Source organism: Sturnira hondurensis, unplaced genomic scaffold (genome assembly GCF_014824575.4).
Source record: "Sturnira hondurensis isolate 20B ecotype Veracruz unplaced genomic scaffold, ASM1482457v3 Scaffold0020579, whole genome shotgun sequence".
NCBI classification, from domain to species: domain Eukaryota; kingdom Metazoa; phylum Chordata; class Mammalia; order Chiroptera; family Phyllostomidae; genus Sturnira; species Sturnira hondurensis.
In genome coordinates, this window is record NW_028093210.1 from 2,578,245 (window position 1) to 2,590,407 (window position 12,163).

At 41.4% G+C, this 12,163-nt stretch overlaps 1 protein-coding gene across 5 annotated transcripts in view; it reads left to right on the forward strand.

Annotated features, from left to right (window-relative positions):
- The window catches only part of IFT38 (intraflagellar transport 38), a 46,790-nt gene that overhangs the window by 30,263 nt on the left and 4,364 nt on the right, over positions 1 to 12,163 (forward strand). For 2 of the 5 annotated variants that reach the window (XM_037029866.1, XM_037029865.1), the window contains exons 8-13: positions 463 to 604; positions 2,659 to 2,731; positions 3,585 to 3,662; positions 9,568 to 9,675; positions 11,582 to 11,637; positions 11,911 to 11,967. In XM_037029866.1, the coding sequence (XP_036885761.1) occupies positions 463 to 604; positions 2,659 to 2,731; positions 3,585 to 3,662; positions 9,568 to 9,675; positions 11,582 to 11,637; positions 11,911 to 11,967 (514 nt within the window). The remainder of the gene's footprint in view (positions 1 to 462; positions 605 to 2,658; positions 2,732 to 3,584; positions 3,663 to 9,567; positions 9,676 to 11,581; positions 11,638 to 11,910; positions 11,968 to 12,163) is intronic. The other 3 variants (XM_037029868.1, XM_037029867.1, XM_037029869.1) reach the window with 3 other exon arrangements.

A 12,163-nucleotide genomic window follows, 5' to 3' on the forward strand; every position in this document is an offset into this window, starting at 1 on the left:
CTAAGAGAAAAGATGTCAGTGCCTCAACTCAATAGTCAGGTGTTGCATGGTTTAAAATTTCTTGCGGTACACCACTGTGCCGTGACACACTGGTTGGACATTGCTGATTCAAGGTCAGATAGCTTAATGTTTGTTAAAAAATGCATTTCTATATGTATCTAGAAAAGTCTGGAAGGAAGTATGTTAAATACTAAGTGCCTATACTTGGTAATGGGATTATGAATAATTTTTACTTTACCCTTCCTACCGTCAGCCGTTATTTGAAGTTTTTACAAAAATCACATCTTTTAGATTAAAAAATGCATTTTCATTTTGGGGAGAGGGAATAGAAAAGGGGAAATTAGCTTCAAGTAGTGAGAGCGAAGCGCCTTCACCAGGACGGAATGTGCAACTCTGAATACCAGTTTCAAACTGCTGTGTATTGATTCATGTTTCCCTTTTTGTTTCATTTGGTCCCTCTAGGCCAGCCTTTATGGACGAATATGAGAAGATTGAGGAAGAATTGCAAAAGCAGTATGACATTTATCTGGAGAAATTTCGAAATCTGGCTTATCTGGAACAACAGCTTGAGGACCATCACAGGACGGAGCAAGAGAGGTTCGAGGTAAGAGTGGAACCGGTTCTTCTCCCCAGACCGTTCCTTCTGGCGCGTCACTTTTCACCTAGTAACAAGTCAGTTTGTGGGTATTGTTGTGAAAAAAATCAATGAATGTTTGATACTAGTTTATCAAACTACTCTTTGATATCTGTTTATAATCGGGGTTTGGTCCATTAGGACTCCAGACAGAGTTGACATGTGACCTGCACAGTCACACAGGACTTTGAGCTTAGAAGAGTCTGTGCTTGCTTTAATGTGTCACTGTTGCCATCTTGAAATCTTTAATAATTTTAAAAAGATTTTAGTTATTTATTTTAGAGAGAGGGGAAGGGAGGGAAACATCAGTCACTTGGCTCTTGTGTGCCTCCAGCTGGAGACCTGGCCTGCAACCCAGGCACGTGCCCTGACTGGGAATCAGAGTAGCGACCTTTTAGTTCACAGGCCGGCACTCAGTCCACAGAGCTACACCAGCCAGGCTGAAATGCTTAATAATCTTTAAGTGCCTTATATTTTGCACTGAGTTCTACAAATTATGTAACTGTTCTTGATTCTAAAAACATGCTTAGTCAGTTCACTTAAAGATTTTTCAAGCCCTGGTTAATTGAATTACCTGAACTAGCTTATCAGAGAATGCATTTTAAAGAGGAATTGGAGTTTATTCATTATTCTGGGAAATATGTATGACCCCAAACCTGACCAGTTAGTTGTCTTAGAGGTTCCTTTCATCCCAGTGTTTAAGGCCATGTAGGAAGGAGTATTTCAGATCCCAGCGTGACTTGAGAAATACGGAATTCAGAGCAAAGAAAGTTGGATCAGGTTGCTTTCACTTTTCAAATTGCCCTTATCCCTTAGGGATATTACTGTTTAAGCCAAGAAAAGTCATGTGGAATCTATATTCACGGTGACATCGGTTTACTCTCTTTCTTACATTGTCCCTGACAGCTTTTGAGGTAAAGATTATGCTAGCTTACTTACAAAGCTGGGTGTTTGAATTAGATAGTACTATTTTGCTGTCTGTGAGGGCTGGCTGGGAGTAAATACTACATTCCTGTGGACACGTTTATCTTGATGAGTATCCTGTTGCCAAAATTACTGTATGGCAGAGGCAGGCCTTGGAGGAATGGGGTATAGGACAGGCACATTTTGAGAGCAGTGGAGAGAGCCTGGAGTTCAGGACATTTTAAACATTGGGAGCCTGGGAAAGAACAGTAAAGGGCCAGTGAGAATAAACTGACCATTTTATACTGTTGTCTGGGGCCACATCTGGGTTCAGAGAACACACTGAAGACCATGCCTCAGCCTGTGTGCTCTCCCTTCCACAGCGCCCACCCTGTTTTTCTCCTGTGGTCGCACCGACCCTCTGTGCCGCTAATGCCTGATCCCTCAAAATATCTTGTGCGTGAAGCAATACTTTCTTTTTAATGTTTATAGCAACACAAATTTTTAAAGCCTAATTTCCTCTCCTATTTTCTGTTTTAACAGCAATCAGGGCCACATTTCATGACTGAAATACTAGTTGTTGTTGTTTTTAATCCTCTAGGTAGTAAAACTGGTATTTATTTCTTTTCCCATCCTGATCTGTCCCACCAGTTAGCATCTTTCAGGGCTGGAATTGTGCAGGATGTAACAATAACAACATTCATGCTTGATTCTTTTCAGAGCAAGAGGCCTATAGTGCCCATAGTTGACGCATCTGTGTAGGCAAACACGATGAGTATTTCTGTATATTTCTGTATCCTTCAGTTTTCTTCCAGGCATTGAGGTGTAGTGGGAGCAGCCTGGATTTGGGGGGCCCGTCAGGCTCATCTTGAGTCAGCTGTCCCTTCTGAGACCCTCCCTTTTCATAGGGTTGGGGGCTGATTGTAGACAGAGATGCTTCCAAGTTTCCCAACTGTAGTCACGTCTCAGGCACTGTTGGTTCCCTTCCCATCCCTTTACTTTAGATTTTTTTTTTCTGATTCCGTATCACAAACTCAGCAGTGCTTACTCAAATGGTGAAGAATAATCAAACGTCCAAGCAAGGGTCATCTCTTCTGTATCTTGTCGTTCCTGTTCCACAGGAAGCTGAAAATACTCTTCGTCTGATGCAGAACAAGCTAAAGGAAGAAGAAAAGAGACTGCTCAAGAGTGGAAGTAAGGCTGTACTTTGGAAATACGGTGTTTATTCCGGAGTAGAATTTTTAGCATCAGAAATTTTCTATGTGTATGTTATTTGTTTTCAAAAGGCAATCTTCTCTCAACTTTAATATCAGGTATCATTTTAATTCAGTCAAAAGCTCAAGAGACTAGATTAAATTACAGAGTATTTACAGCACATTTGGTTTTTATGCCAACTCAAAGTAGTGTTTTTCTCTGCTTAAATGATAGTGTGAATTATATATAACGTATATAATTATAAAAGAAAATTTTGTCTTGGAGGTCTGTCGAGTTCCTTATTTTAGGGCAGACTGATGGAAAGCAGGCACCGTAATGCAGTGCAAGTGACTAGGTCCCTTGCTGAAAGCTGGTGTCCCCCCGCCCGCCCGCCGCACGCACCCATCTTCTGCAGAGCTGTCACCTGTGGAGAAATGGGGGTTACTTACATGTGAGATCTAGATTCTGGGGCAGAATTCTTCATGACTGGTTAGCACACTTCATCCTTGAACTTCACTGAGGTGTGAAGTCAGCCCTGGGACTGTAGCAGTGTGTTATCTTCTTGCTGAATTGATGGCTTTGTCTCATAGAATTACTTTTCCTTTTGCTCTTCTTTCATGCTGATAGTTTTATTCTCCCGTGCTGGAAGGTAGCCTTCCTGGGACATCAGGCATGCTCTCTCTTGTCTTTTCCCTTTGTACCTCTCTCCTTTTGTACTTGGTCTGTGCCTTTCCTGAATTTCACAAAACTCCAGAAGGAGAATAAAAACTGCTGGGAAATTTTCTTGGGGTAAAGTTAGGAAATTTTAAGGGCCTCTCTAAGCCAAAGCAGCCCCTCGCCTTTATGGTTCCAGGTCAGCCAGGAGAGCCCGAAGATGCCCTAAGTGATAAGCCTGCATGGAGTTTATACCCTCCTGGGAGGCCTGGCACAGGTAAGAGCTCTAGTTGGTTGACTGCATCCCGCTCTGCCCCAGGCCAGCACATTAAGTCCTTTCTCAGTGACCTTGCTTTATTCTTCTGAATTCAGACTTTCACTTTGTGATCCATAGGTTTGGGGTCTCATGAAGGATAAAGATTCTTAGAAAAATGTGTGATTAAATTTTTTCAGGAAAATTTTCAGTTTAAGCCAACTTAATGAAGGATAGCACTTAATTAGCTTGGAGTGAAGAGAGAAGTTAGGAAAATATTGGGTTGGCCAAAAAGCCTGTTTAGTTTTTTTCCCATAAAATAAAAGACGCATTTTTCCTTTTCACAAATAACTTTATTGATTTGGATATTCTGAGTATATTGGCTCTCTCCCTGTTGATCTCAATTAATGTCTCTATTTGATCACTGTCAACTTCAGCTGGTCTGCCTGACTGTGGAGTATCGTCTACCTAGAAATCTCCAGCACAGAACTTCGCAAACCACTTTGACACGTTCAGTCAGTCACAACACCTTCTCCATACAGTGCACAAATATTTTTTTATTGCAGTTGTGTTTTTACCTTTCTTGAAATAATAAAATATAATATACCAAAAATGTTGTATATTTTCTTCCATATTCAGTAGTAAAATGGCTACACAAAAATTTACCAATTTTGATAACTTTTTTTAATGCATGGTGATATATCAGCTGTCACAATACAATCTAATGAAATCATTTCAAATGAAGTTAAAGACAACTAAGCACTACTAGAGTCATCTTACAGAAAAAAACGAACAAATTTTTTGGCCAACCCAATATTTATGAAGGACCATCCTCATTTGTACTCATCCTCACATTCTTAAGATGGTCTCTCTTTCTTTTACTTTTCTGCACATGTGAGAACATCGCCCAGAGTATTGGATCAGGGAGAAGATATATAAAGGAAGACTGAATTTTTCTCCATCTGCAAAAGATTCCTCCAAACACAAAAATCTAATAGTACATAGACATAAATCAGGAGCAAGAATTAGTAAAATCTAAGAGCTGGAAGAGATCATCTTGCTCAGGCCACTCTTCAGGCAGCTGATTCAACAAGGCAAAGCATTATTAAGTATCTGTTCTGGTGCTGAGGGCACACGAGTGGCCAAAAGACAGGATTCCTTGCCCTGACCCATCTTGCATGCTAGCAACATGCTAGCAACATGCTAGCATGCTAGGAGCTGAGTAATAAGCAAGCTATATATGGAAGGTGAAAAATGCCATGGGGAGCAGGTAATAGGGAAGGTGTGACAGGATTGCAGTTTTAAATAGGGGGTTAGAGTAGGCCTCACTGAGGAGGTGCTGTTTACTGAAGACTGAATCAGTAGAGCTGGGGAAAGAGGAGATAGCAGATAAGGAAAGCCCTACAAAGACTGGGACCCAGAGCCTGGGTGAAGGGATGAGTTTCACTGAGGAAATGTGTGAACACCAAGGGCTTAAATTCAGACAAGTTAGAGGAGCTAGAAGGTGTAATGTGTTTGAGGGGCTCGTATCTGATGGATACCCTCTTTGGTAAGCAGGAGGTGGTCATCGTGGATTTAGTGTTGGTGGTCTGGAGTAAGGGACTTGAGGAAGAGAAAGTCTGCATGATTAGAGATGGGAGCATGCCATAGGGCCCCAGAGATTAAAAAGGCAAAGTGATTTGTTCAGATACCCTGTAGTAGAAGTCAAGGGCAACTTTTCATTTTCCCACCATCTTTTTAAACCTCATTATTGGTGGTGAATTTATAACTGTATCCCCAGTAGGATTCTTTACTATAGGTAGCATTAGGAATTTAAAGAGTCCTTTGAATTTATAAAATGACCCAGAAATTTCTACAAAGCACTTGAGTAACTGCATGGGGTTCCCAGACCCAATTCCTCTGTGTGTATGTGTGTGTGTAGGCTTCTCCACATTAAGCAGTTTTTGGACACCAAGCAAGGTGTCCAGGAATTCAGCCCAATTCTGATACTGGCTACCCAGAGATAGAATCAGATTCCAGAGGTAAAGAAAGAGCTCAGTGCTGCAAAATCACCTGCACTTCAGATGCCGCATCGTTACTTGTGTTTCTGACTGGCTGTGAATCAGAGGTTCCTACAACGCCCACCGTGGGTTTGATTAATTTGCTAGAAAGGCTCAATGCATTATTGATGCATTGCAAAGGATATTAAAAGGTACGAATCAACAGCCAGTGAAGAGATAAAACACAGAGCAAAGTCTTGAACAGGAGGTTTTGTCCTTTTTTGACCTTCGGTGGCACATGGAAGCTCTCTGAAAAGGCCGACAGGATATATTCCTTCTGGGTTTTTATGGAGGCTTCATTATGTGGTCATGGTTGTCCAAATCAGTGGTCACTGGCGACTGATTCAACCTTGAACCCCTCTCCCTTCCCCAGAAATCAGGACTGAAATTTCCAATTCTTTAACCGTATGGTTGGTTCCTACTGGCAATCAGGCCCCATCCTGGGTGAGATCCAAAAGTCACCTCATTAATGCAACAAGAGAGACCATTGTTGCTCCCATCATTTTAAAAAGTCCCTGGGGTTTGAGAGCTGTGTGCCAGAAACAGGGATGGAGACCAAATGTACATTTCTTATTGTAAATCACAGTGTCACAACAACCTGGCTGTGATTCCACTTTTATGGTGTAATGGAGAGCAGATGTTAGTGTGTTTAACACGTACAGGGTGGGGCAGAAGTGGGTTTACAGTTGTGAGTACTCAAAACAGTTTATTCTCGTGTTATGTATCAATTATTGCATTACTTTCCACATGAACAGCCGTAAACCTCCTTTCGCCCCAGACTGTATTCACTGCATGCCCAGTGTGTCAGGCTTTGTGCCAGCCCACGGTGATGGACGAGGCACTCAGGCAACTCCAAGCCTACAACTGCACCCCCCACTACCTAGCCGGCAGCACGTGTGGTCTTGAGCACTTGAAATGTGACTAGTCCTAATTGAGGTGTGCTGTTCGTGGAGAATATACACCAGATTTTGAAGACTTAGTATGAAAGAAAAGTAGAATTACTCATTAACAATCTTTTAAAATATTTTATTTCTTTATCTTTAGAGGGGAAGGGAAGGAGAGAGGGAGAGAAATATCAATGTATGGTTACCTCTCTTGCGTCCCCTGCTGGGAACTGGCCTGCAACCCAGGCACATGCCCCAACTGGGAATCGAACCGCAATCCTTTGGTTCTCAAGCCCACACTCAATCCACTGAGCTATGCCACCAGGCTCATTAATAATTTTTTACATTGGTTACTTATTGAAATGACATTTTAGATATATTGGATCAAGTAAAATATTAAAATTAACTGACCAGTTTCTTTTTGCTTTATTGTAGTTACTAGAAAGTTTAAAATTAAATCTGTGGCTGGCATTGTATTTCTGTTGGACAATGCTGATCTCAAAGGAATAACTTAGAAAGAAACTGCCTGTAGTTTAAGTGGGTATAAAGTGGTATCTCATAGTGGTTTTGATTTGAATTTTTTTTGATAGCTACTGAACTGGAACGTCTTTTCTTGTGCTTATTGGCTATTTGTGTATCTTCTTTGGAGAGATATCCAAGTCCTTTGCACATTTTGAAATTGGGTTGTCTTTTTATTAGTGAGTTGTAGAAGTTCTTTATATACTCTGGACACTAAAATATATAAAGTACTTTATAAATGATTTAAGTGATTTGCAAATATTTTCTTATTCTTCAGGCTGTGTTTTTACATTCTGGTGTTCCTTACTCTACGAAGTTTTAATGAAGTCTGATTTTTCCATTTTGTGGGGGTCGCCTGTGCTTTTAGTGACAGATCTAAGTAAGAAATCCCTGCCTAGTTCAGGGTCGCCAAGATTGACTCCTGTGTTTTATTCTAGGCATTTTATAGTTTTAACTATTATATTTAGGTTCCTGATCCATGTTAAGTTAATTTTTATTTAGGATGTGAGGTAAGGATCCAACTTCATTCTTTTGCATGTGGCTGTCCAGTTGTCCCAGCACCATTTGTTGGACAGACTATTCTTTCTTTCTCTGTTCAATTTTACCAGCACCGTTGCCTACTGTACATAATCTTAGCATGTCACTGACAGTTTTGTGATTTTAGTGTGAGCATGCATTTACCTATGGGGTTGACCAAAAAGTTTGTCTGTTTTTTGTTTTTGTTTTTTTGTAAAATAAAAGACACCTTTTTTTTTGTTTTCACCAATAACTTTATTGATTTGAATATTCTGAGTATGTTGGCTATCTACTGCGTAGTATAATGTTGATTCTTCTCAATTAGTGTCTTCATTTGATCGCTATCAACTTCAACTGCTCTACCCAAACGTCGAACAGTGAGAAATCTCTAGCACAAAACCTTGCAAACCAATCTGACACATTCGATCAGTCACAGCACCTTCTCTGTACACTGCATAAATCTTTTTTTGCATTTGAGTTTTTACCTTTCTTGAAATAATAAAGCCTAATATACCAAAAATATTGCATTGTTTCTTCCATCTTCAATCTTAAAATGGCTACACGAAAATTTACCAATTTTGATACATTTTTTTAAATGCATGCTGATATGACAGCTGTCACAATACAATCTAACAAAATTGCTTTGAATGGAGTTACAGACAGCTAAGAGCTACTAGAGCCATCTTACAGGAAAAAAACAAACAAACTTTTTGGCCAACACAATAATTAGTCCTCAGTGTATTGCTTTTGACTTGTCAGAAGAAATCACACTGAGCCTGAGATATCTGTATTAATGTAGTTTTGAAATTCATGGTATCATTTATGTTGCATTTGTTACAGACTTAATGTCATAATTTCCCTGGGTGAAGTAAAAAGTGAACTAAGCTAAACAGTGATGTCATTTTATAGTAATTAATTTGCATTAATATTTAATTATATTCCCTGTAAGGGCTTTTGTAAGGTGGTAATTTTTAGATTGAGTGTGTTGAAGTCTCACAAGATTCCGCTGTTGACACTCTCCGGCTCCCAGGTTTGCCCTCTGTGCTGTAGAGCATGGCGCTTCTCTCCATGGCCAAGGAAGGTAGAAAACTCACTCAGTGCCCAGCCAGAGGCAGCCACCACATCATTACCCTCTTACATCAGGGCCTACGCAAAGCCTTTTTGTAGATGAATATATGCTATACTTCCAAACTGATTTAAAGTTAGTAATCAGAGCAGCAACTGAAAACTCCTCCAGTTCCATCCTTAAAACCCATGTCTCTCCCTGAGTGCAGAGTAGTGAGGGACCGGACAGCGAACACTTTTTCTCCCATTGGAAATTCTCATTCCATAGGTTGCCGTTAGGGAATGTTCAACCTGCACAAAACTCCAGAAGAGAATTTAAGAAATTAACGTAAAAGGCCATGATATTGAGAGTGGCCTTTCTTTATAATGGAATTTTCTCCAGTAAAGAATATTGTGAGCACCAGTTTTCCTTGCCAGTCACTAGTCACCATCTTTCTCATACCCTGCTCAGGCCGTTGTTAGCCTGGTCTCCTTGCCTCCAGTCTTGTTTGGGGGCCATCGCTGACATCTTTGTTATCCTCGAGGAGCTTGAGTTCTGGTAACATAGCCTAAGACTGAAAGAGAGTTTTTTTCCCCTCCAACTACCTTGACAACTGGCTATTAGTTTAGTTTCACACACTGGAATAGTGATTTGTTCTAATATAACTGACCTACCTATTTCTAGCTTTGGAAAATTGTTTGGGAAAAAAAACAGCCTATCTGCATTAACTCTTCCCTAAGTATCTACAAACAAATCCTGAGGGTCTTATAAAATCTAATGCATCAAAAGAAAGGCTGAGAAATGCAGCTGCCTTGCCCAGCAGCCTCACTGGACAGAGGCTGCTTCAGAAGTAATGATGCCCCATTACTTCTGCCCCATCCCTTTTCTTTCTTTCTTTTTTTTTGGCTTACTTGTGTTCCTACCAGGTAATAACGACTCGGACATTGACATCCAGGATGACGATGACTCTGACAGTGAACTGGAAGAGAGGCGGTTGTCCAAGCCGCGGACAGCCATGGAGGTGCTCATGCAAGGTACGATGGCTCCTTCCACTTGCCGTCCTCCCTGTGTCTGTCACGGAACACAGTGGTCAGGATTGGGTCAGAGCTGCTTGGCATTGAGGCCTGTGAGCACACTGTGAATGGTCCTGCTCTGGGCTCTATCCTGCCCTGCTGTTTGTCAGTGTTCAGCTCTTAAACTGCTCAGCGGTCATCTTTGCCACCAATGCTCGTACCTGTGGTTCCAAGAGTGGCCGATTCTTATTTGTGGCTTGGTGTTTCTCAGAGCTCACAAGAACACAGTGCTTCTGCCGCTGAGCTATGTTCTACCCTTTTTACATCCAAAACTGCTGTCAGAGCAGTTATATACCTTATGTTCAGAGAATTAATGTACAAAGAAGGGACAGACACAAGCATCTCTGCCTTTTTAAAATGTTCTTCTCATTTTTACTTTTTCACTGCAACAGATTCAAGCGATAAAATGTGTGGAGCAGATCTGGGTGGGATTTGCCCATGTCCTGCTCCCCACCCCGAAGGCTCAGGACCAGTGGCCTAAGAGTGTATCTTTCCAAATTGCTCTTACACACACATACTCAAACACGGACACCCGAAATGTTTAACCTGAATGGGACCAGACATGTGTATGGTTCTGCAATCAGCTTTTTATTTTATTTTTATTTTTATTTTTAGAGAGGGAGAGAAATATCAAACTGTGGTTGCCTCTTGTGCACCCCCTACTGGGGACCTTGCCTGCAAATCAGGCATGTGCCCTGACTGGGAATTGATCCAGCAACCCTTTGGTTTGCAGGCTGGTACTCAATCTACTGGGCCACACCAGCCAGGGCTGCAATCTGCTTTTTCAAAAAAAAATTAAATATATTGCCCTGGCTGGTGTGGCTCAGTGGATTGAGTTTTTATATACATAAGTACTGGTCATCTTCCTTTCATCATTTCATATTTTTGGTTGCTAACTGCTTTCTTGTATTCTAGATCCACCTATTTTTATTTATTACATTTCACCTTTTTATAGGATAGTTAGATGCTCTGATTTTCTTTTCCTTTTATTTTTTAACAGCTTTATGACATCAATGGAGGTTAGAGCTTATGACTCCCATTCTACATATGGGAGCCAAGGCTCTGAAAAGGTATGTGGTTAGTTCAGTGGAACCCAGTAAGGCACCAGTGCTCCTAAATTCTCCTGCTGACCACTCACTGCAGAAGTGAAACACCACCAGATATGCATTTTATCTGACCCAAGGAAAAGTTTTCATAAATAGACCTTGGCAGTCACGTCCAGGCCTGTCCTGAGCTAGCTCCTCTCTGAGCTGCCCTCATTGCCTTTCTCCTGAAGCCCGGACCTGGCGACAGAGGCGTCCCTTTCCCAGCCGTCAGGTGTGAGAGCAGCTCTCTTCCTCCGCTCGGGGAAGGACGCCTGCTGTTTTTGCAGGAGTCACAGCTGGACAACACTGACTTTCAGAGGAGGAATGGAGAATCACTTAGATAATGATGATATTTGAAAGATGAACTAATTGTGATATTTAAACATTTTTCTTTTTGAAACTCAAACATAGAGGTAAGTACAAGGGACATGGGTCCATAAAGGGAGAATGTATTTCTTTTCTCCACCGATAGCATACCTGTTCCACTGGGTATACACTAATAGGATTCAGTGATTTTTCCCTAAAACATGTATAGGATGCACCCGCATTTTTTCTGATTTATGTTTTATGCTTACATTTTACTGCCCTTTCCCTTGTTTCACCGTGGAAATGCAGAAAGTCCATTACCGGTTGTCAACAGTTCTGATTAGTTGGAAGCTACTTGAATAAATTTTTTGATTCTTCTTTTTCTCAGTTTTTTAGAGGAAAGCAAATCTTGAATGCCAGTCCATGCCTCATTGTACAAGGTTATCGCAATTTCTTCGTGTTTTTATTCTCTCCAGGAAGACCTAACAAAAGCATCGTGGGCACAATGCAAGGTGGAGACTCTGATGATGATGTGAGTCCTGACCAGCTTCCCTTAGCAGTTGTGTTCTTTCTCGCCTGGGGCTGGCCTCAGTGACTAGATTAGCCAGGAAAGAAGCACGTCTGAGCAGCTTAGTGTGAGGTGTGGCTTCTCAGCCAGGCCTGTCACTGGATTTGTGGCAGAGTTTGGCCTCCCACGGAGCTGGACTTTATTCTTTGTTTGTTGATGGCTCATTTCTTTTCAAATGAACCTGCTTGCCCTACTTTTTTTTCCTTCTTATTTTCTGTCTACTCTCACTTTCCAAAGATGGAAGGACCACCAGCTCTGTTAGGTAAAGGCAAGACCTCCAGCTCCAAGAAGCAGGTTGGTTTTCTTTTTCACCTCATCCATTTGTGTGTGTGTGTTTGTGTGTGCGTGTGTGTGAGCTCGCTCAGGGCCAGCCGAGAGCCTTCCCCAAGAGTGATGCTTCTGTCTCTGGGGCAAAAAGCCACTCAAAATGGGTCCAACAGCAATGGTGAAATTCCCTAAAGGGGCCTATGCTAAGGAGGAGGAGTGAGGG